Raw genomic sequence first — 24,364 nt, forward strand, 5'->3', positions numbered from 1 at the left:
TCTTACTCGATTCGTTCCAACAAAGAGGAGTGAATATGATTAGAATAAGAATATACGGGTCCTCAAAGTAACTTTAGATGAACAAGATTTTTAAGCAACGGAAACTTATTTCCGAAATTTATCAGTAATTTTGTGGTTTCCGTTTACCTTTGTCAAAATTTATTTATTTTTTTCATTAAAGGCGAAGTATTTAGAGTTTGATGAAACGAAATTAAAATAAATAAGAAATTTCGCCTAGTTAAATCCGTAGAGTTTCGCTTCAAGATGTAATTGGCGAAATAATTCGGAATACCGCATTCCCTTACTGATAAGGTAACATTGTTTTATGTACATACAAATTCAACAGTTTAATCATCAGTATTTCGAAATCAGGAAAAAAATTAAAAAAAGCAATATGAAATGCACTATGGATTGTTTACAAACTTGAGAACCACTCAGTATAATTCACTGTTAAAATGTTTTTATCTGTTTTGAATGTTTGTCATTTTGCTATTGCTTAGATTTATTTCTTCTATTTTATTGATGGCATTTTTTATTATTACGCTTAAATCTGAATAATAAATGTATGTTTAAACGATGTTGCAACGATGTATACGATTACTGCCACGTTATGCAAATTCTTATGTTTTACTATTATCCTTCCGTAACTCGCGTGGTTGGGCTTCGACCACCAGCACCACGCTAATGCTGAATACAAAAAGCGAGATTTTCTCAACGTGTTGTGCGAAATACAAACTCGCGATCGCTTGAGGGTTAAAACTGTATGGTATTCTTAGTGTTTGAGGTCTAACTTTTTACATAAAAATGTGTCATGTAGTAGTGCATTGTTATACCAGGAGTAAACTTCGAAACAGGTTAAGAACAAGCCATCATTTCTCCTATAACCGTGCAGGTGGATCGTTTAGCTCCCAACGCCGCATATTACACCGATTCCCCCATAGGTAGCGCCGAACCCCCCGCCGGAAAATGACTGGTTATTAGGCTACCAAACACCATGGATGGCCCCATGATGGTCGGTCAATGCCGGGAAATGCCGTTACTGAAGCTCTTGCCTGCCTCTCCGTCTGTCTGTGGTGGATTTCTTCTTATCACGTGCAGTTCCATTCGCGTCCATCCAAAACCCGAAAACGAAAACCAAAACATTCAACCTCGATTGCGCGCGCGAGATTAGGAAACGAAGAAGCACCCGCCGAAATAAGGTTGAGCCGTTAGCGCTGCTGGCTGGCTGGTGGTGAACAAGATATCATGGTCTCGATCGGGAGGTTTTTTTTTATTGTGGTTTTGTGTGTTAAATGGCCGCCGCACATTACGACGCACATACGCGAGTAAAAGAGGCTTGCGCGTTAATGGTCCATTTATTGGCACTAATTTGCCGCGGCCAAGAAGATTCTGGTGAGGTAGATCCAGATCTGATGAAAGCGGTCGATCATTATTTGGGGCGGGGTTCGGATTCAGGTGATTGCGCAGAAGCAGGTGTGTGTGTGCCGAGCTCAATTGGTGAAGGCCAACAATTTACGATTGAAAGCGAGTTATGGTAATTAAGGTTTACAAAGACAGCCGATTCCCACCAGAATGAGTATATGGACGATGAAAAAGCCATTGTTTACTTAATAAATTACTTGGAATTGAGAGAAGCAAAATAAAACAGATATTAATAAAATAAAGCAAACGAAATGTTTTGTGGAATCATAAATCATTTTACAATGTGATACAATTAATATGGTAAAACTAAAAACCTATGCATTCATGATAAAATAATATATTTTTGAATCACAGGTTGGCGTCAAAATGTAATCAAAACAAAATCATATGAAAACACACTTCCTCAAAATATATAAAACAGCAGTCAGATAACAAACAATAAAATCATATGTATAATCAATGACTAACCTAAATCTTCACCTTCTTCATTTAATTACAGAACATCCCGCGCGAATCCGGCACAACCCGGTTGGATTGATCGTTGTCCTCCCCTTCCCCCTGGTACCTGAAGCCGACCACAAGATCGGCTTCCCGTCCTTATCCTTTCCCATATAGAAAGCCCTTTACATAGTTGCCGAAAGTGTTAAGACTCTAACCCACCACCCCTCCTCCCGCACCAGCCAGTTCTAATCTAAGTCAACAGCACGATCTTCTCCGTGCTGGAAAGTGAGCATACATAACTCACGGCAAAAGGAGTAAACACACACACAACAGTCACCATGGGCAGAGGATCGCGATCTTTGGTCGCGACGTTTGTGCTTTTCTTCACAGTATTAAAGGTGAGTGATCGGGGTGGGATACTTACTTCGGCAATTCCACTGGCAATTTCATCAGAAATTCCTACAAGAAGTCGTTCACGACTTCTCCTCAAATTTCTTCAGGAAGTTCTCCAAAAATTCCTTCAAGTAGGCCTCCGATTTACGTGAAAAGCACCAAACATTTCATGGGCAACACCTTCAAGCATTTTTCCAGGAATTTCTCTGGCGATTCTTACAGATTCTTCGGGAATTCCTGTAAGGGTTGCATCATGAATTTTTGAAGAAACATTTCTTCATAAACTCTTCCACGAGCTTTTCCAGAGAAACCATTTAGAAAATCCTTGATAAGTTGCTTCACGAATTTGTCCGGAAATTCATACAGAGGTTCCTCCACCATTTTTTCCAAGATTTCTACAGATTTTTTTCGAGAAATTTCGAGAATGCCCCACGATTTGTTCACAAATTATCCTAAGTATTCTTTTATTGAATCTTCCAATGATTCATTCTGAATTCCTTGAAGGATTTCTCAGAGGTATTCAACGGAAACCCCAGAGATTTTATAAGCTTTGATCGCTGAAATTTTTGGAATGCAATATTTTCAAGGATTTCAAGGATTTCTTCAAAAATCGAGTATTGTAATCTGGGGTGTAGTTAATCATCAGGGTGAAGTTGATTATTGTCAGGCCCACATTCATTATTCGTCATGGATAGTTCAAATTTGTTTCAATAGTAAAACTGTCAACTGAACCCAATTATGTTAAGTTAGTTGGCAATTTGCGGATGATTCGTTTGCAAATTATTCCAATTTTTGAAATTTTTTCGTTTAAATAAAAATTTTAATAAGATGCAGGCTCTCATACAACCGGCTCCAATCGAAGCCGATTGTGCGACATTTCTCCGAAAACCAGTTCCAATAGAATGCAGTTTCCCCTATTTTTTCCCCCGAACGTACAATTTTTCTGAAAATTAGGACACTTAAGCCGAAATAAGTCGAATAGAAGGGGGCAAAGTACGTCAACCCTTTGGAGACGGATGGGTCACATTAGCCCAGCCAATAAAATCGACCTTTACAAACGTGATTTGGACCAGCAAGGTTGCATCCATAAAGCCGAAAATACCGTCTCCAAAGAGTTAAGCCGAATAGGTCTTCATAAATGATGTTAAAATACGTATTCGAAGTCCATGAAGATGTTTTGAGTCCCTTTGACTTTTGCACAGTCCTCGAGTCTGGTCTATCATGTAATTTCATGAAGCATGGATTCTGGGAAAACCTTTCATGATTTTATTTTACTCGTTGATGCATTTTCCATTTGGGGTTTTTTTTTTATTATCGTACGGGTTTGGGCCGAAGGGTCTCAGATTTTCATGAAACTTTTTCCACAGGCAGGGTTCATAGATATATGATCAAAAAAAAATAAGAAAAATTTTCCCGGAAAACTCAGGTGGAATGAAGGTAATTTTATAAGCTTTTTTTTCACATTTCATTTTTTACAAAATTGGCCGTAACTCAAAAACTAAAAAATCTTATGAAAAATCCTTCTCAATATTTTTTTTTTTTGAAAATTTTCCTCGAGTTCGGACATAGTTTTTCCGGCTTTTCTTTACGCATTTTCTCAACTGTGAAAAAATTTTATGGAAAAATTTGTCCAGTTCATATTTTTTTTTATTTCTGAGAAAATTTGCTTTTATTTCTCAAAAAAAAACTGTTTCTACAATGCTTCGTTCTTGAGAAGTTTTCCGGGAAAACAGGCGTCCCTGATTTTTTTTATTCATTTATCCCTGAGCCCTGCCTGTGGAAAAAGTTTCATGAAAATCTAAGACCCTTCGGCCCAATTTGTACGATAATTAAAAAAATGCCCATTTCTCACATGGATGATTTTTCGGATTTGATGTAATAGTATACGGAAATATTGATGGTCAATTTGCTGAGATTTTCCCTCCAATACGCAGTGGTTTCGAGTTGTACTATTGCATATTTCATTGAGAGTAATAATTTATTGAACTACTGACTGATCCATGATAAATTTACATTCCATAGAGAAGAGGCTTTTCTTTTGAATGTCAAACTGCCTTTTCTTATTCACCCTCTTCTCATAATAGCTGGGTATTTCAAGTTGTACTATTAGATATTTTATTGGTGGCCATCTCTTCCATCACAGATGTTTCCGTCTTTCAAAAATAGGCTGTTCTTCCGAGGTACATGCATATAACAGTAACAAATTCAAACCATTTACCTAGTCTGCCCGTTTTTGGTTTTAAACTTTTTCGGCCTGATGACCCATTTTGGTCTAATGACCTAACTCCGTTTTATTTGCCTGATTGATAATCTTTCTTACCATACAATTTCCCTTCTTTCAAACACAGGCTGTTCTTTCAAGTTAGCTTTCAAGTTAAACTGTCCAATTAATCATCAGTATTTTGACGGCTAAAATATTTATTATTAAGGGGATTCGCTAAATAGTGTAAATAGCTGGGTAAGGCTTGATTTTTTTGCTTTTTGAAATGTTTTAAAGATTGCCTTGGTGATTGCGACGTTTACGCAGGAAAAAAAATTAACGCAGAGGTTTAAGTTGTTTAGAGAATCCCCTGATTGTTCATAGGCGTTATAGCAGAAATCTTCATTAGAGTTTCTATTTTCATCCAACATCTACTGTTCTGTCAAAATATTTAGTCAAAATATTGTCGACAATCTGACTACTGATATTTTCTGCAGAAATTATACAGTGGTTTTTCGATTTTGTCACGATTCTATTTAATCACGCTCCATTATATCACACTCGATTCTAGCGCGCTATTTTTTTCGATTATTTCACGCTATGATAGTCAATACCAATATCGCCCAGCACATATTCCAAACTATATAGGATACATGCATCGTCATAAGGTTTTCGATCGCCAATTCAGAGACGGCGGGTTGGATTTCCCATTCCGGTCGGGAACTTTTCTAGACTTTCCTATGCAAAGTGTATAATTGTACTTGCCCCACAATATACAAATTCATACAATGGCAGGCAAAGAAAGCCCTTCAAATAATAACTGTGGTAGTACTCAAAGAACACTAAGCTGAAGAGAGGCAGCCCTAGTTCCATTGGGAACGTAAAGCCACAAAGAAGAAGTAGAAGAAAAAAGCGTTTTCCGTTAGAAACATGCTTTGATTTCATTTTTATTTTTGTAATTTAATTATTATTACAAACTTTACAATCCGGGGCTCGTTCATGCCAGGACCTACGGTTTCACTTCACTTCCGAAGGGATAACTAACATTTTAAAAATTTATCGGATTTTTTAAGTTGATATGCTGTTCAATTAATGCCAACAAGCATATCGAACGATCAGAAATTAAAGACAGAACCTTTAAACTTCGAGACAATTGTACAACAAAGCGTAACGCGACAACATCGCAAAAATGTCAAATTTTGATTTTTCAACCAGAAATTCCAAACCTTCTGGAAACACTTTTGAAAATGTTAAGTACTCGACGATAAATTTAAGCAATTATCTTTATTTTGCTGTGTAAAGATTGAAAATCGACAACATATGGAAGCATGAAGTTCAAAAACTATGGTGTAGAAGTGCAAATAATACCTCCATTATTTTCAGAGACATTAAAAAATAATTACATACAAGAATATTAGACTTCCATTACCGGGTTTGATATTTTGTTCGTTTTTTTGTTTGATTTTTTTGTGTGCAAGTGTATTTTGATTAATAAACGCCTTTGGAAAAAGATGTTTCAATTATATCACGCTCCAATATATCACGCAAAAAAAATTTTCATTCGTGATATAATCGAAAAAGTACTGTAATGCTAAATGTTACTTCCGTCATGATTGGCTTTGATACATTGTTTTACAAAAGCTCTGAAGATTGCCTAGTTTCAAATCTATTTGTCAAACATATTGAATTTCATTGACTTTTCATTTCAAAACTGTCTATTCGGGGAAACGGTTTGTTCAGGGGATAAACTTTCGAGGAACTGGTTTTCGAGGAAATGTCGTACAATGATCAAAGCCATTTATCTTCGATGACTCATCACACTGTTTCAATCATTCACTGTAGGTTTTCCGCAATCCAAAAAGCTTTTTTCCTAAAATTTTGGGGTTGTTTTCAAAGAAAGTTGCCCACCTTCAGGCCACCATTTGACCAAAATCGAGGGATCTGCAGAAATTGTTGTGGCTCTAACTAACGGGGGGTCAATCCGTTTGAGTAACCAATTGCATTTTCCTTACTTTTTTAGCGAGGACTTCAGAAAATCGGGACCTTAAACATTTTTGATGACAAGGTGTAAATAGTGGGCCGGTCTCAACAAGATTTACCCAGCTGTTACATACAAATGATTCAGCTTGCTACACTGTGGTGCATAATTGATCGGACAAACGCCCATTTTTACACAAAATTGCCAAGTTTGAGATGCCAAGTTTGAGATGCTATAACTATGCTTTGGTGGATTGAGCTGAAATCTTGGCACGGACCTACAAATATGTTGGATTTTCCGCGTACAAAGTACACGTCTGGGAGTGGCAAGGTGTTGAAAATAGTGCAAAAGAGATCGGACAGCGGCACGCACGTAAATCACGCCAAGACCTGTGTACGAAAACAATTTGTACTCCATATACGTTAAATTTAGCATATTTTCAGTTTAGTGTCAAAAATGATCTCATTCCATAAAAAAAACCATAGCTATAGCATCTCAAACTTGGCCAATATAGCCAAGGCGGTAAACGCACGGGTATTCAGCATGACCATACTGAGGGTGACGGGTTCGAATCCCGGTTGGTCCAGGATCTTTTCGTAAAGGAAATTTCCTTGACTTCCTTGGGCATACAGTATCTTCGTGCCTGCCACACGATATACGCATGCAAAATGGTCATTGGCAGAGGAAGCTCTCAGTTAATAACTGTGGAAGTGCTCATAGAACACTAAGCTGAGAAGCAGGCTTTGTCCCAGTGAGGACGTTACGCCAAGAAGAGAGAGAGAGAGACTTGGCCAATTTGTATGAAAACCGCCGTGTGTCCGTTCAATTATGCACCACAGTGTACAATGTACAATAGATTGCGGTCTTCGGCAACATTCATCATTGAGATCTGAAAAATTCAATTTGACTTTGAGCCTATAACTTCATCCATGTGTAATTGCTTTACAACGTGGAGAACCTTTTTTGAAAGTTCTCTATAGTAATTTCCGTATAAAACTATTTTACTTTTGGGCCACCATTAAATCACCACCGAAATGGCTGACAATTTGACAGGACTCTAGTTTTGTACCAAGGATTATAATGAAAATATGGGTCTCCAGTTAGCCTAGTGGTTAAGGCTATGGATCACCAATCCGGAGACGGCGGGTTCGATTCCCGTTACGGTCGGGAAAATTTTCTCGACTCCCTGGGCATAGTGTATCATTGTACTTGCCTCACAATATACAAATTCATGCAATGGCAGGCAAAGAATGCCCTTCAATTAATAACTGTGGAAGTGCTCCAAGAACACTAAGTTGACTTGGAATGTTTAACATGTTTGACGTCTAAACTGGCTGTACATAGGTACTCTCTATTGGTAAGCGTTCCACCAACTACCGCCTTAAGTTGTCCTCTGTCCCCTGGAAACGTCTCAAGTAGACTATACGTGGGATTCAAGCCTCCGGATGGTAGGGGAGGGTGGTGATGAGTACTGAACTTGCTGTTGGTTGGCCCGCCATTTTCTCTGTAGTTCAAGTACGATTCGGGAGACCGTGGAAGTAACGAAATCCCACTTGTCCTGCATAATCGACCTATTGCTTCACGAAGCGTGGGTATTCAAAGGGCGTATGCTCCATGGTCTCGTCGCAGTCTGCGCATTCCGGACATGCGGGGTAGCTAGCATGTCCGAAACTGCATGCATTTAAGCACCCATGGCTAAAGGGTTTCTAGAGCCCTTGGTAATTTGGCGAAGTAATCCCAACAGGGTAATAAACTTCATAAAACGAGTTGTGCCTAGTTGGGATCAGGTGTTACATCAACCACTGTCCATCACAGCTCAATTGTGACAGGATATTTGACTAGCACCAAATTAAATATGGGTCATACCACAATATTCCTAAATAATGGACGCAGTGGTTAAAAGGCTCTACAGATGAGGAAAAAAAAAAAAAAAAAAAAAAGCACCCATGGCCTGAAGGAATTTGTGTCAAGTAGTGAAGTGAATTGTCATACAAAAGAGGCATAAAACAAGCAATAAAGAAGGTACGGTGATTACTCTTTATCCCAACTGGTAACAGATAATGATATGATCTCGAAAACTTGTGTTGCAGACAAAACGGAAGCTGAATTTGTTGCGTGCTTTTCAACTTGTGAATAATCAATTATTACTAACCCAAAATCGAAACTGTTAGATGATAGATCTTCAGCAGCGTTGCAGTGTTTACCGACTCGAAGTTACCGCTCGAAAATCACAATGCAAGGCTTAAAAATGTCTAAACTCGTGGTGCACGATCATTACCCTATTCTATTCAAATTGGGACAAACTTATGTCGCATTGCGTGGATTGTCGCAATAAATGCAGGTTGCGACGTTGTCATTATTGTATTTTCATTTTCATTCATTTTCATTTATTTCATGAGGCTTTGATATTAGTCTGATTTACACGAATCCTAATGAACTGATGTTCATTGAAAGGGTCGTTTTTAGCAGTTGGTTGAACTAGCTATTGCTATCTATCTATTAGTGTATAATAAAGTTATGGATATTGGTTTTAATGTAATTCCTTTTTTTAAACACATTAATCGAAGCAGAATTCTTAATGCTATCCGGTATCTGATTATAAATACTTGGACCCACATTCACAAATCTTCTCATTTATACTTCAGTTCTAAACCCACTACGCTGTAGCAGATGAGCTTGTCTAGTTTGATGCTGATGGTGAGCTGCATTAAAATGTCAATTGCTGCGCGATGGTTGAATTTTGATTCAGTGGATCCGCCCCTAACCTAAGAACAGACATTCAAGCTTACTGAAGTAAACTTCCTCTTCTCTGTCAACCTACGCCTCTATGGGCAATTGAAAACTTTTTCTTTCTACCGAATAAAAAACTACAATATTGCAAACCGCGATAATATCGAGCATACATGCACTCACAACCCTCAAACAATTATATACACATATTCATACTAATGAACATTAACTTCTTCAAACTTGATATAAACCGCAATTAAGTCCAACCACAGATAGAGGAAAGTGCGATCCTTCGCTAAGCACCGCGAAAATAATCGCAGCTTTGCACTCGTAAACGTTGTTCATTAACTGTGTGATTGTTTACCGTTCGTTAACGACGACGCTCTGACGACGAACGATCCACAGAATGCGAGGAAATTAAAACCTGATGGGCAAAAAATGCAACACTTGCGCTCCATCCCTACTGCGAGTCACTTTCTTCAGCGCAGTGGAAAACTGGAGGCGAAATCAACGCCGCAGAAACATGCTAAAAGACTAATAAATAGTCGAATTTTTTGTGCGGTTTTCGGAAGCCGCCTGCTGCGCACCGTAAAGCAACCATGATGCATTAATAAATATTTATTGAACCATCGCGACGTAATTGTGCCAACGATCAACGACCGTTAGATGGCGATGATACGCGCGCACGCGGGATACCTACCACCTAATGGATGGAGGAGCAAGAGTGTGCAAAATTAAAATTCGCACATTTTTAGCGCGATCGTCGGGACTCCCGACTTGGGAGATTTTTGCAAGTAGAGATCGATACTCGTATGGCTTTGATAGGAGATTGAGCAGATTCTGCTCAGCAGTGTGCGGTGTTGGAATTTTTCACAGAGCGATTAGAGTGGAAGAGCTTGAACATGCTGATTGACGTAACGAGTTATGGATATTTTTGGAGATTGGTTTCTTTTGAAGTATGCGTTAAGTTTGTATCTAATTAGACATTCTTGTTTAACTTTTTGATTTGGGTCATTGAAAGCAGTTCTTGTTTCCAGTTGGAACTGAGTCAGCTTCTCAGCTTAGCAACAATTATAAACTGGGTAATATCTTTAACAAATCCACCATATCTGCATTCGTACATCGGTATTGAGATATTCTATGTCCAGAGACATGAAGAAAACTACCATAAGATTCTATATGGATCGCGAGTTGAACCAAGATATTTACAGTGTGGTGTTCCTGAATACCCATTTGGGTGCGGCCTAGGGTGCGGCTTATTTTTGAAAAAAAAAGGTTGAAACCTGGAATTCCTATGCTCTTCTGTTCAATTCGCAGAAAAAGATAAACCTCCTAGCTTAAGCCAAAAATATTCACAGCTTAACTGATTTGAAATCTTTGAACGTGCTTTTTCAGATATTTTTTTTTTACTAACCACTTAGACTAATTGACAGCTCTTTTGTCCACTAAGGCACTACGTGAGCGATTCTAATTGGCAGCTGCACTCACACTTTGTACAGCGCCTAAATGTATTCTATTCTATTCTACTATATCGAGCTGGTTTGCCATTGTGCTGCTTTCACTTTTCTAGCCTGTCCTTGGTAGAATGATGAGCATGATGATGTTGATGCGTGGCTGTTGTTACTTTCCAGTCCAATTGGGGAACGTCCATAAATTACGTCACGCTTTTAGGGGGGAGGGGGGGTTCAGTAAAGTGTGACAATCCATACAAAATTTTCAGAGCTCCCATACAAAAAGTGTGACATAGGGGGGAGGAGGGGTTGAAACTGGGCAATTTTTGCGTGACGTAATTTATGGACGCTCCCTTGGGGGTCGCCTATTGAGTTGCCGTTCACCGATATCCAAGTATCCGGGTGCGTTAGAATTATGAGAGCTCAGAAGAGGGTCAAATGCCGGGGCTGGAATCGAACTTCAGATAGTTTTGCTGTCAAAATTTTTTTGTTAATTAACTGTACCCTTAGAAACTAGTTACCACTCTGGTTATACTAATACAGTTTGTCATATTCTTAAAAATCAAACCTTTATAAGTATCTTTGTATTGTATTTCGACTACCACTTGTAATCTTCCTCAGTGTCACTTATCCAAGTGGATAACTGACACTAACGAAGATTACAAGTGGTAGTTGAAATACGCGTATCTATCATAGGATAAGCAAAATAGAGCGGAATTAAAAGGTACGAAACCGTTATAAGTATGCCAAATAGCCGGGGCCCGTGGCGCAGAGGTTACACGTTCACTTCATGAGCGGATAGCTGAGTCGATTCCTAGCCCAGATACATTGTCAGTTATTCTTCTCCTCGGCTGGCACTGGCTCTCTTCTGAACCCATGGCTCTAACGAACCTAAATTCTTGCATATTAGTGATGGTGAACAACAACTCTTAATGGACCCTTAACCGGACTAGAAATGAAACAACATCAACATACCTGCTCACTATTCTACCATGGAAAGCTTTAAAAAGTGAAAAATGCACCAAGTAACCATTTCGATTGTAGAATAGAATAGATGTGGGCGCTGTAGAAAGTGTAAATGCTGCTGTCGTATTAGTGGACAAGAGTGCTGTAAAATAGGTTAAGCGGTAATAGTAGTTTACACAACAAGATGCAGAATGAAGATTTTTACAGTACGTGTTGTACTGTATCCAACGAGGCTTGCCGAGTTGGATAATTACGAGTGCTGTAAAAATCGAGTTCTGCACCGAGTTGCGTACAACGTTTTTTGCAATTTCATAAATTACCGCATGAGAATTGTTTTTAACAAAACTTTTTCATCAAACTGCACACTGATGTTCATAGCCTTGTTTAAGAAAGTTTGATCATAGCAGGTTATACTGTACAGTTGTCACAATTTTTCAAAACTGCGTCCAGAAAGCATCAAGAAGTTGATCAAAACTGAAAACAGTGCTGTTATGGTTCATTACGCAACGCACGCAAATCAGTGACGTAATGAACCATTACCACACTGCTAGTTTGGTGTGGGAAAGTAGGCCTTTCCTGGCAGATTTGCGTGAGGTACATCAACCTATTAGAAATTGCAAAAAAGAATATAGGGTCGCACTACCTAAGGAAAACTAGTTCTACAAAAATAAGAAGAAGACCGACGAATGACATCGATATGTCAAATGATTGATTAGTTTTCATACATTCAGGAGAAATATAGAAATGGAGCCAAAACTACTTTAAGTATGAATTACGGCGTGTGCCAATGATAGGAATCATGTACCGGTTATGGACAGACTTGTTCATTTGGGTCACACTTCGCACTATTTACATGCATCCCATATGGGATTAGCCATAACTGATACACTATGGCGAAATAGGGTGCAAGGAAGCCGAAAAGTTAAGGAAAATAATTATTTCTATCTTAATTTAAGCATATTGTAAAGTTTGAATGATTGCAACCATCTTTTGTGGACGTGATCTGTTGATCACGAAATTTTTTGATTGATTTGCATCATTATATCTCTTATATCTCTTCAACTTAGTGTTCTAAGAGCACTTCCACAGTTATTAAATGAAGGGCTTTCTTTGCCTGTCATTGCATGAATTTGTACATTGTGTGGCAAGTTCAATGATACACTATGCCCAGGTAGTCGAGAAAATTTTCCCGACCGGAACGGGAATCGAACCCGCCGTCTCCGGATTGGCGATCCATAGCCCTAACCCTTAGCCTACAAAACTTGCTGGTCCGGCAAACGTAGAACTGCCTGCCTTTGGAATACAATCCGTTAGTTCACGCAAATTTATTTGTATGGGAAGAGTTTTTAAGGTGTACAATAATTGGAGATTTACCCTTACTGTTTCTTTTTTCGCCATGATCGCACAGTGTAAAATGAACAAATAATCGAATAGCGGGGTCTCACTTTGTGCAGACCAAGATTCCTTCACGCTCTGAATCCCTTTATAAGGCAGTGGCAACTATATTGCCACCTTATACATATATTTTTTTCTGTTTGTTAAGAAATTTTTTACAATTTCTGTTTTAACTGATGGACACATTAGGCCTTTGTGAGCACTCATGATTTTTTTTTGAGTCATTACAAAAATGAATTTTCTTTTTTAGAACAAAATGTCTCCTTAAAAACTGCCATTTTTGAGTGCATAACGGTTTATAAGCTCGAACTTCTGTTGTGGTGAGCGAATTGAAAATCGAATGAAGGGGAATAAAAGGCCTATGTTCCTTTTACTTGTGGACAAAAATATCAAGTTGAATTTTCATTACTTTTAGATAATCATCCTTTTGAAAAAAAAGTACTATAATAAATGGGCATGTACTAAAATTGCCATATCTTCCAAAATAATTATCCAATCGAGTTCAAATCCACACAAGTAAGTCATGAATATTAGGGCAATAACCGGTCTAAAAATCAGCATGATTGATAAACGCATCACAAAATAACAACATTTTAAACTTTGTTGACAAAAAGTTGAAATTTAGACCTTTTTTTCATACAAAATCGACCATCGAATTTTTTGAGAATAAAAACGTTTTTGTTCATTACACCACATGTACTTTATATTCCAATGTTGAACAAGTGGATTCCGTGCCTGGTTCTCTCGGGCTTATAAAGGGATACAGCACTATGATTATACGGTTCCCAGCCATTTGGCTGATGCCGTTTGGCCGAATGTCGTTTGGCCGAACGCCATTTGGCCGAATGGGTCATTTTGCCAACAGGGTGGCCACCGAACCGGGAAAAGCGGGAAAAAGACTGGAATTCGGAACGACCGGGAAAAAAGCGGGAAAAAGCCGGGAATTTCAGATAGTTACCGGGAAAACCGCTGAAGTCTTGCTTTCATTTCTCATTTTTTGATATTGTTAATCTACATTAGCCAAAGAATCAAAGTTATATAATGTTATAGAGCTACACTACAGCTACACTGGCAGATTATATGATCCCTTCATTACACTAAATTCTTGGTTTCACACGATTTTCTCGAAGTTACGCGACTTTTTTACGCGATTTCGGTTATTTGCGTTAGCCAGATATTATGTCGACTTGTTTCAAATTGCTGTTGTTCAGTTTAATCAAAGCAGGCAGATTTCAAATATATTCGTACAGGGAGGCCCAGGATGCGGTTATGCATTTAATAACGAGCCTGAATACAACAAAGAGGAGAAACGTCAAAATTGGAACAATCAGTTTGCTGTCATCCCCATAGTTCCAATCGAGCAGGAGATCTGTCAAAACGACAAGGATTCGCCACTTTGGTATACTCGAGACACTTTAGCATTTAATAGTTCTACATAGTAGTAGTTTTGTAAACTGTACCAAGTGAAAAATTACCATAGTATGATGAGAATGAATTTAGCATAGCATAGGCGATTGTACACATCGTGGGTGGCTATACAATGCTCAGCTTCATATGTTTTGAAAAATCTAGCACGTAATATCGCGAAAATAAAGTTTAGGATTAACGCCTTTCTTTACGTGTTAGAGTTGGTATCACATTGTATACCTGGCCACGTCCTTACAATCGCAACTAAAGGGTAGGAATGTTAGTTTAACGTCTACTTGAAAATACAGGGTACCCAAACTATCTCCATAGACGTTAAGGATAAGGAATTTGTGTTAGTAGGGTGGGATTATTATGAGGAGCTCTATTCGACAATCTAGAGCGCAGTTGACATTATTGATAGATGGTTTACAGATCTGTTAAATGAACTTACCTTTCTATTCCTGAAAGAAAGTATATTAGTATATAAAAACAAAAATATAAATAACACATCTGCATATCAATACTGAAGTTATTGAATGGGGCCGAAGGATTGAGGCAACCAATCAATGATTGACAAACACAAGATTGAAGAGGAAACTTGAGAGGAAACAATAAATAAATAAATAAAAACAGAAATCGTTCGCAGTAACAGTCTCTTGATGGTCAGTAAAATGTAAAACGCAAAGTTTAACAGAGGAACGAATTTATTTTACAACTAGCTTGATGGAGAGCTTGAACAGGAATGGAAAAACTAGCTCCGTTGTTTATTAAAGAAAACTTAGGTTGCTAAGGAAACCTTCGGTTTCCAAGGAGGTAGTCAGTACACTGCGATACCGATTTACTCCAACACCCCCCCTGAATCGGTTAGTCCTAGGAGGGTCCTCAGTTCGCGAAAACGTCCAGGTTCCAGGGGTTTGGTGAACGTGTCCGCAATCTGGTTTGCTGTGCCGATTGCTTCGATTTGAAGTCGCCCTTGTGCCACATGGTCGCGAAGGAAATGGTGCTTCACATCGATGTGCTTCACACGCTTGATTTCGGTGTTTGTGGCCATCGCTATGCACCCACGGTTGTCTTCGAACAATGTGAATGCCGTGCCTGGACGAACTTGCTTCAGGTCCTCGAAAATGCTATTTACTTCACCATAGTCCGGCATCTGAAGCTTTTGATCGTCCTCACCAGATCCATCCGGTGCAAGTTTGATCGCCCTTACCAGATCCATCCGGTCGCCAATGATGAGCAAACTGTCAACGTATTTGATGATGTACACCCCCCCTCGATCGGTGATCCTGGTGTACAAGTCGTAGTCGTGTTGAGAACGGGTGAAGCCCAGCTTTAGAAGCAGGTCCTGCAGCTGATTATTCCAACGATGAGAGCTACGCTTGAGTCCGTAAAGTGACCGTTCCAGCTTGCAGAAGAAGTACCGCTCCGGCATGCGCTGCGGGTCGCCATCGACACACTTCGATTTTGGTGGAACCACGTCGTTCAGGTGCTCTACCAGCTGCCAAACGTGATTGCCATCTAGTGGCTTCAGCTCTTCGTCGATCGGTTTCTCCCAGAGGATTTCATCGGCTCGTCCAGTAATGTCCTTATGTGCCTCCGGAACATCGAAAATGGTTCGTTCCTCCTGTCCTCGTCCCACAGGGTCTCTTGGAACTTCGCGTGGTGGATGGACAGCATCTGTAGAATTGGACTGCGCGGCAGTGAAAATTTTTCCAATGAAACAATTTTTCAACTTACCGGGGATCACGCGCTCCCGTTCGCTGCGCCTCGGGGTTACCATTTCGAGGTTTGAACCACGGTCTATTTGCGAAGGGAGCGCTCCGGCTTCTCCGACTTCGGTGTCTTCATCGTCAGCAATAATGTCTTCTACATCAGGCAAGGCTTCGTTTTGAACAAACTGTTCAGGGACTCCCATGTCGTCTTGAGCTTCGTAGTCCTCTATCAACGGAGATTCCTCACGGACCTCGGTGATGAATGGAAAGCTGCACTCATCGAACTTTACATCTTTGGCTGGCTCCTCTTGAATGCCTGATACAATTCCTTGTTTGATTTGGGCTTGTAGGTTCTTTTCTCCCAAATGGTCCAGCTGACGGTGCCACAGGTTACCGTTGGCAGCTCCACACATGTTGGCCGCCACGGTATCGATTGACAAGTTGAGCTCGTAGAAATCTCCCCGCATTGGACATTTTCCGATCAGCTCACCGCCGAACTTCATGACAGCTTCCTTCTTCATGAAAGTGACATCCACGTTCGCTTTTGCCATTTTCTTCACGGATAGGACATTTCCTCGCAGCCCAGGTACGAAGAGCACATTCTTCAGGGTAACGCTCGTACCTTCCTCGTTGACGCCCTTTATCGTGCCTCGATGCCACGACGTCAAGGATTGACCATCCTTAGCCACGTTGATGACTACTGGCTGCTTTAGCTTCGTGAGGTCGACGAAACAGTTTTTCACGTTGACAAGATGATCCGAGGCACCAGAATCCAGCTTGAAGGACATCTTTCCCTCACTCTCGGCAGAACATCTTCCAGTCATGAACACCACCGCCTTACCTCCAGATACAGCATTTGCTTCGCATCGTCCATCCGACTCGTGATCCGACTCCATTTTCACGCGACAGTCCTTGGCTTTGTGTCCCTTCTTTTGACAACGGTTGCATTTGCCAGCAAACTTCGACATCTGCTTCGAACCATGAAATGCGGTAGGGGTTTCTTGAGAGGAATCGAACAGCCGGTCGGTTTTCTTGAGTTCTTCAGCAAGAAGGCGCTCTCGAACAACATCCAGCTTCAGGTTTTCTTCTCCTAGATTCTCCAGTGCAGTAACCAAGGGATCGAACGATTCAGGTAGGGTGGCAAAAAGCTGCGAAACGACGTCGTTTTCTTCGAGCTTCGCGCCTGCCAGTTTCAGCTGTCGAATCAGGTCTTCGAAGATCTTGAGATGATTTTTCACCGATGATCCTTCCGCCATTTTAAGCTTCGCTAGCTGCTTCCTGACGAAGGTTTGCGACGAGATGGATTTCTTGGCGTACACGGTCTCCAGGCTTCTCCATATTTCCATTGCCGTCGCCTTGTCCCGGACGAGGTCCAGCAGGTCGTCGTGGATGAACGAGATCAAAAGGTACGCCGCTTTTCCGTCTTGCTCGTGGAACTTCGCCAGCTCGGCCGCTGCTACCGGAGGATCGTTTTCAATCACCTCCAGCAGATTCACTGACTTCAAGTACTTCTCCACTCTGAAGCGCCAGTTATCAAATCCGGTGCCCGAGAACTGCGGGATCCCGTGGACCAAATCCTTGCGTGTGTCGCCCATAACCTCTTGATGGTCAGTAAAATGTAAAACGCAAAGTTTAACAGAGGAACGAATTTATTTTACAACTAGCTTGATGGAGAGCTTGAACAGGAATGGAAAAACTAGCTCCGTTGTTTATTAAAGAAAACTTAGGTTGCTAAGGAAACCTTCGGTTTCCAAGGAGGTAGTCAGTACACTGCGATACCGATTTACTCCAACACAGTCAAAACATAAAAAAACAGAAACATCACAAAAGCACATCAAGTTTCAACCCATGCTCCCACTTTCGGCAGGAAAATAGCAAACTTGATGTGGTATATCTTACGCCGTAATGCACCATTCCAAGGTGATCTACCCACGTTACGGGTTTAGTATGATGAGAATGAATTTGAATAGAAAAGTTTGTGGCATTACTTTAACTCAATTGCTTTAAATAGAGTATTAGTATCTGCTCTAATATCCGATAGTGAAATACGTGCTTTCAGAATAAACGCTTATTTGAGAATGGTCTGTATTTAGTCAGATGTCAAAGCCTTGGCTTATTCCAGGCTTACTAAAAGAGTGGCTTAGTATCCGACTTTGTGTTTCATACTAAATATCCATTCATTCCTACCGAAAATGAAACATAAAATACCTTTAAGAAAACGGTCATCACAGAACTGTGGAAGCATCAGCCATAAACATTTATGTACTTGGATAAGCGTATGGTAGAACTGAAAGATCATGTTTACGCCTTAAGCATGAAATTATGTTCTAGGTTTGTGTGATTAGATGCGATAACTGCAGTAGGACCTGATTCATTTCGATTCATTTGAAGACTTTATTTTCATTTCTAGTTTATTTTATCAAGTAAATTTAAGGATGTCGGAGACAGCGTGCCAGTCTGCTTTTTCTTTTGAGTTTATTTAATCGAAAATAAATTAATAGATTTATGGAGGAATTTGGCGGGGCTTACTTTGAAAAATATCTCTCTGGGATATGAATTCTCAAGTGGAAAGTGAGTCCCACCTTATTTCTCCATGAACCTATTACCTTATTTTCGTTCAAATACTTTTCAACTACAGGGGATACTCAAAATAACTGGGACCGGTAAAATTTTCACTTTTCGAAAAATGTTCAATTAGCAGTAACTTTTCGAAAAGGGTATCAAATATTTTCAAATTTTCACTGTGAGTTCATTACCTAGTTGTGTATCAGTGGTCCAATTTTGGAAAAAATCGAGCTTTTCTACATGAAGTTAGAAAGAAAGATTCTAGAAAAAGGTCGGGCTTTTTAATATGAAGTTAGAAAGATTCTAGAAAAGGGTATAATTATCCGATAGCCAACTTTGAGCTGTTATATCTCCGGAATCAATGAACCGAATGCAATGAAATTTTGATCACTTATGACTAATATAATGAGCTTTGAAAAACATTTGGCTTAATTTGAAATTATATATAAAAAAAAGTTATAGCGATTTCATTTATTCTATGTTTTTTTTAGTAAATTTATCTATTTTTCATATGCATCCCTTTACTTTTTCAATTGAATGCCTTCAGTTTGATTGCTTTCCTTCGAAACATAAATATATTCAGGTTAATTAGAGGGAATTTAAATGAACTATAATTGCTATCCATAATTTTGAAGCGATGATGAAGTTTCGGATAAATTGGTGTTATATTAGAAAAATAATCTAATCGTTTTAATTTTCTTTCATGTAAAGATTTTTTAGTTTAGTCAAAAGTTTTTAATAGCTCATTATATTATTCATAAATGATCAAATTTTTTTTGCATTCGGTTGGTTGAATCCGGAGATATAACATCTCAAAGTTGGCTATCGGATAATTATACCTTTTTCTAGAATCTTTCTAACTTCATATTAAAAAGCCCGATCTTTTCCAAAGTTGGACCACTAATACACAACTAGTTGATGAACTCACAGTAAAAAATTGAGAATATTCGATGCCCTTTTCGCAAAGTTACAGCAAGTTGAACATTTTTTGAAAAGTGAAAATTTTACCTGTCCCAGTTATTTTGAGTATCCCCTGTAGAATATAAGAAGAAAATTATTGTTACTTATATTAATGGAGCACGTGTAACGCAAAAAAAAAATCGAGATGCCTCTGAGTAGACGTGAGTCGCGATCAAATTGAAAACCTTTGATAAACTGGAAGCTGTTCTCTTTTATGTCAATATGCCTGCACTCCAAAACCCTTCCGGAAACAATCATATTATCTGTGGGTACTCCATGGTGTATTAAACGTGGTCCGTGACTACCTCATTAGTAATTACTAAGCGTACTTCCTATGAGCTTTGTCCAAACGCTCATACATAATCACCATAGCTTGGGACCCATTCACATAGCTTGATTCCGGGAAATGAGAAAGCGGACTCTTTGGTTAAGGTGGGCGCTAGCGAAGGTGATATTTACGAGCGTCAAATCGCCTTCGACATTTTTTTTGCATTTACCCGTCCGGAGACCTTGATCAGTTGGCACCACAAATGAAAAGATGGAGAGGTGAGTAGATGGTTGAACTCTATCATCCCACAGGTGTCGAAGAAGCCATGGTTTAAAGGGTTGGATTTAGGCCGCGATTGCGGCTCCCCAAACTTACATAGTATTGAAGTCAGGGATGGGTACACTCACTTGCAAAGAGTTACATTCACTTGCTATTTTCTCAGCTCTGAAGCGTGCAATCGAAAAACGATGTATGGACGATTTTTGTCTTGTGGTTTAGTCTAAAACTGTGCCGAATAGAGTAGCGGTCGCACACGCATACCAAAGTCGCGAGAGAGCTGCAAAGGCAACTCTCCACGAGGTGAGTGTAAATTACACTCACCTCGTAAAGAGTTGTTTTAACGGTGCTGCTACGACTTTGGTATGCATGTATGACCCCTACTCTATTCAGAAAAGTTTTAGACCAAACCACAAGACAAAAAACGTCCATACATCGTTTCTTGATTGCACGTTTCTGAGCAGAGAAAATAGCAAGTGAGTGTAACTTTTTGCAAGTGAGTGTTCCCATCCTTGATTGAAGTAATAAAAATTACAAAAATGTAGAAACAAGGTAAGCAAATGTACAAAAGATTTTGGCTCTGTTATGCCCATTCGGCGCCCGAATAAAAGAATAAGTTTTAAAAAAAAACAAAAGGATCAGAAGAGCTGAAGTATTCTATCTTTTCTCCGATTGAGCTGGAATTTTCGACTTTCTATTTGGCGCGAGAGTTCGGATGATCAAAAGATTTAATAGGACATTTTTATCAGAAAACTGTTTATTCTTACTAAAAGATTTTATACCCATTCACCACAACGCAAGATACAGGTTGTGGCTAAAATGTTTGGGATAGGCGACTTTTTTCTTCTCTTATAAAAAAAGTTCAACATGCTGGAACTTTTCATAGATTGCATCGAAGTATATCAAATTTTGACTGTTTGTCAACCTATTATATGTGCATCATTTGTACAAATTTGAGCTCGATTGGCTAATCTTTCGCGAAGCTAGAACCGTTCTCGTAAAACATCGTTTTTAACACAAATTTTTTTAGCTGCCATAACTCGGAAACCAGTGAACCAAATTGAATGATTTTTTTTAACGTTTATTTACAATATATTAATGAATGCTACACAAGTTATTACAACATAGATATTTTTTGAACGTTGGAAAAAATCTGTTCATCAGCTTAGCCTTCGTTGTATCTGATGTAAACTGTTTCAATCATTCAGCCATTACTTATACTTGTATGTGTGCAAACAAACTTTTGTTTATGTTGCCTCTGAGATTTACCATAACAAGTCAAATTAAAATTTGACAAAAACCGTAGACCATGAAAAAGTTTTATCTGTCACATATTTTTCCGTTTAGGTAGTCGATGCTAGAAATCGAAAGACAAAAAGTAGTTCTTTCTAATGAGGAAAAATAATTGTTATTTTGTTGGAAAGTCTAAGAGTTCTGGAGAGCCAAATTTGAGCTATTTGTATGGAGATTGCACTTTTTTTCGCTCCGTCCCGACAGGGATATGGTTGAAAGTGTCAAACAGTTGTGAGAAAATATTATGTTTTATAACGTCGTATCAAGTATCTAAATATTTTTGATAGTGTTTTACCAGAACAGTTCGAGCTCGAATTTGTGGCAATGTTGCACATGTAAAAAGTTGACAATCAGTAAAAAGTGATATTTTTTATGCACTCTATAAAAAGTTACAGCATGTTAATCTTTTTCAACATAATGTAAGAGAAAAAAAAGTTGCCTACCCCAAACATCAAATATCTATAACAGAGTGCCTACTACCTGGAAAAAGCTGGAAAATCGGGAATCCTCAGGGAATCTTATTTAACAGGGAAAACCCTGGGAAATTTTACACCGATAAAACACATTAAACATTGGGTCATATGCATAACAAGTAGCGGTCTACTTTGATCTACTCAGAAATAGTGTCCAAAGAGTTTACTACCGTCGATGGGGGTGACAATGGGTCTGGGGGGTGAGATTGGGTCAAAACGGAGAAACATAAAATTTGAAATTGCTCAATAACTATCGCTAATTTATATTGAAAACTTTATATTATTTCAAAGGGGAGATGTTTTTACACGTCATGATGTAGAATAATATGTTTTACAATAATCGTCTTTGTGTTGAATTTGTGGCTAAACTTATATGATGAAACTACTAGTAAATCACTCTGAAAAAATTTCTCCTTCGTAATGTTTAACACAAGTACCTAATCATAAATTTTCTTATAAGTGGTTAGCTGTAGGTATGACCTGGTTGATGTATTGAAAAAAGTGGGCTGTCTTTGCTCTTTTTATTTAAAAACTTAATATTTTCGACCCTATGTCTAAATATTAAGAATGGGGGTGAGATTGGGTCAAGCAAGTTATCGAGTGCACATAACCTTAACTAAAAATTCAACTTGTTATCCAGTCCCCATTTCACGATAGAGTGGTGCCATGTTTACCGTATTTTCACTAAAGCACGCTATCTTTCAAAAATATGTCGAGAAGCGTCAAACGAGTGTGTTAATACGTTTAGTGCCTAAAATCAGTTATAACAATACACCCATGCGTGTGGACAGCTCCTCTAATCATCAGCTAATCTTTAGTGTACTGCAATATCGTAAGCTCACATAATAGACTTAACATAATATTTGAACGACCCCCTATCTTGAGATGGAGTGATTTGCTTTAGCAATATAGAGGCCAATGATCATGTACATAAGAGTTTATAACGGAGGGTTTGTTTAAACATTTCTTATGCAGTATACAAAAACTAGCATGTTTTTTTACAATCAATTTTTCATTCTTTCTTCGCCCCTCCTTTCATGGAGGCTGAAACTCTTAATGAGGATGATTTTGATGGCTTAAAATGGTGATACAGTATACAAACGTTATTTTATCATATTTCAACCATTTTTTCGGTTGTATTAGCCCTTTTAAGTGGATTAATCATCTTTTAAAATTACCTAAGCTTTTATTCATCATGATAACATTGTGTTTTAAGTAGGTTTACTATATATGATCAATAAAATTAATTTATATTCTTAGATAGGTGATTTCGAATACTTTGACCCATTCTCACCCCCTCTAAGGGGTGAGATTGGGTCAATATACAATCATTTGTAGTTTACTAAGCAATTCATATAACGTGATACATACCAAATAAAAAGTTATTCCGACTTCAATTTCATTTGTTATTTAACAAACAATCTTTGAGTATCCTTTTTTGACCCATTCTCACCCCCAACGACGGTACATCGTGTATAAAGAAAATAGTTTTTACTACATCGGTATAAAGAAAAAGTTTTCGATTATGTAGTGTTAATGTATCCAGATAATTGGCTACAACATTTTTATCAGAAATTCCGTCAAGGTTTCTTTCTTGAATTTCTTTGGAAACACCTCTTGCAACGTCTTCCAAGTTTTTTTATAAGATTATTTCTGTATTTTTCCATGCCATTTGCCTTGGTATTCCTTCTTGATTTTTTTCTGGATATTCTTCCGGAATGCTATCAGCATTTGTCCACAAGATTTTAACATTTATTTCTGCGATTCTTCCTTGAGAATCTTTCAGAAGGAGTTTTTCTCTTATTGTCTGCAGGAATTCCTTTTGGGATTTCTTCCGATGTTTCCTGTGATTTCTTCAAATAATTTCCTAGAGCGTTCTTTTAGAGTTTCTTCTTGGATTTCTACAGAAGTTTCAGATGGTATATTTCCCAAAGATTCTCGCGGGGTTTCTTTTGAGATTTCTCTCGGAGTTTCTCCCGGGACTTCTCTCAGAGGGTTCCTTCCGGTGTTGATCTTGGGATGTCTCCCAGAGTGTTTCATAATTTATCCTGGAATTTCTCCTAAGATTTGTTGGCGAGCCTTCTGGGAGTTCTGCTACTTTTGCTGGATTTTTTCAAAGAGTTTTTCTCAGAATGTCTCCTGAGATAACTCTCGAGATTTCTTATAAGAGATTCCTGGAAAAATATCTTAAACAATCCCGGCCAATTTCGCGAAAATCTTCGCAAATATTCATTGGGAAATCTGGATAGCAAATTGTAAAGAAATTCTCAAAGAAACTGGGACATCTAGGTAAAAAAAAAGTTCTGAGACTAATCCCAGGACGAAATATTAAGGGCATATAAAGAGTTTTTGAATACCTTTAAAAGAAATCCCGGGAAAACCTGTCTCTGGAAGAACTTTGGAAGCATTTTGGAAAGATCTCCGAGAACAATCC

At 38.7% G+C, this 24,364-nt stretch overlaps 1 protein-coding gene across 1 annotated transcript in view; it reads left to right on the top strand.

Annotated features, from left to right (window-relative positions):
• LOC109413662 (cuticlin-4) overlaps positions 1-24,364 on the top strand; it is a 149,976-nt gene that overhangs the window by 36,208 nt on the left and 89,404 nt on the right. Inside the window, exon 2 of the mRNA XM_019687363.3 lies at positions 1,922-2,261. Within this exon, the coding sequence (XP_019542908.1) occupies positions 2,202-2,261 (60 nt within the window). The 5' untranslated portion in view covers positions 1,922-2,201. The remainder of the gene's footprint in view (positions 1-1,921; positions 2,262-24,364) is intronic.

This window comes from Aedes albopictus, chromosome 3, assembly GCF_035046485.1.
Source record: "Aedes albopictus strain Foshan chromosome 3, AalbF5, whole genome shotgun sequence".
Taxonomy (NCBI): Eukaryota; Metazoa; Arthropoda; class Insecta; order Diptera; family Culicidae; genus Aedes; species Aedes albopictus.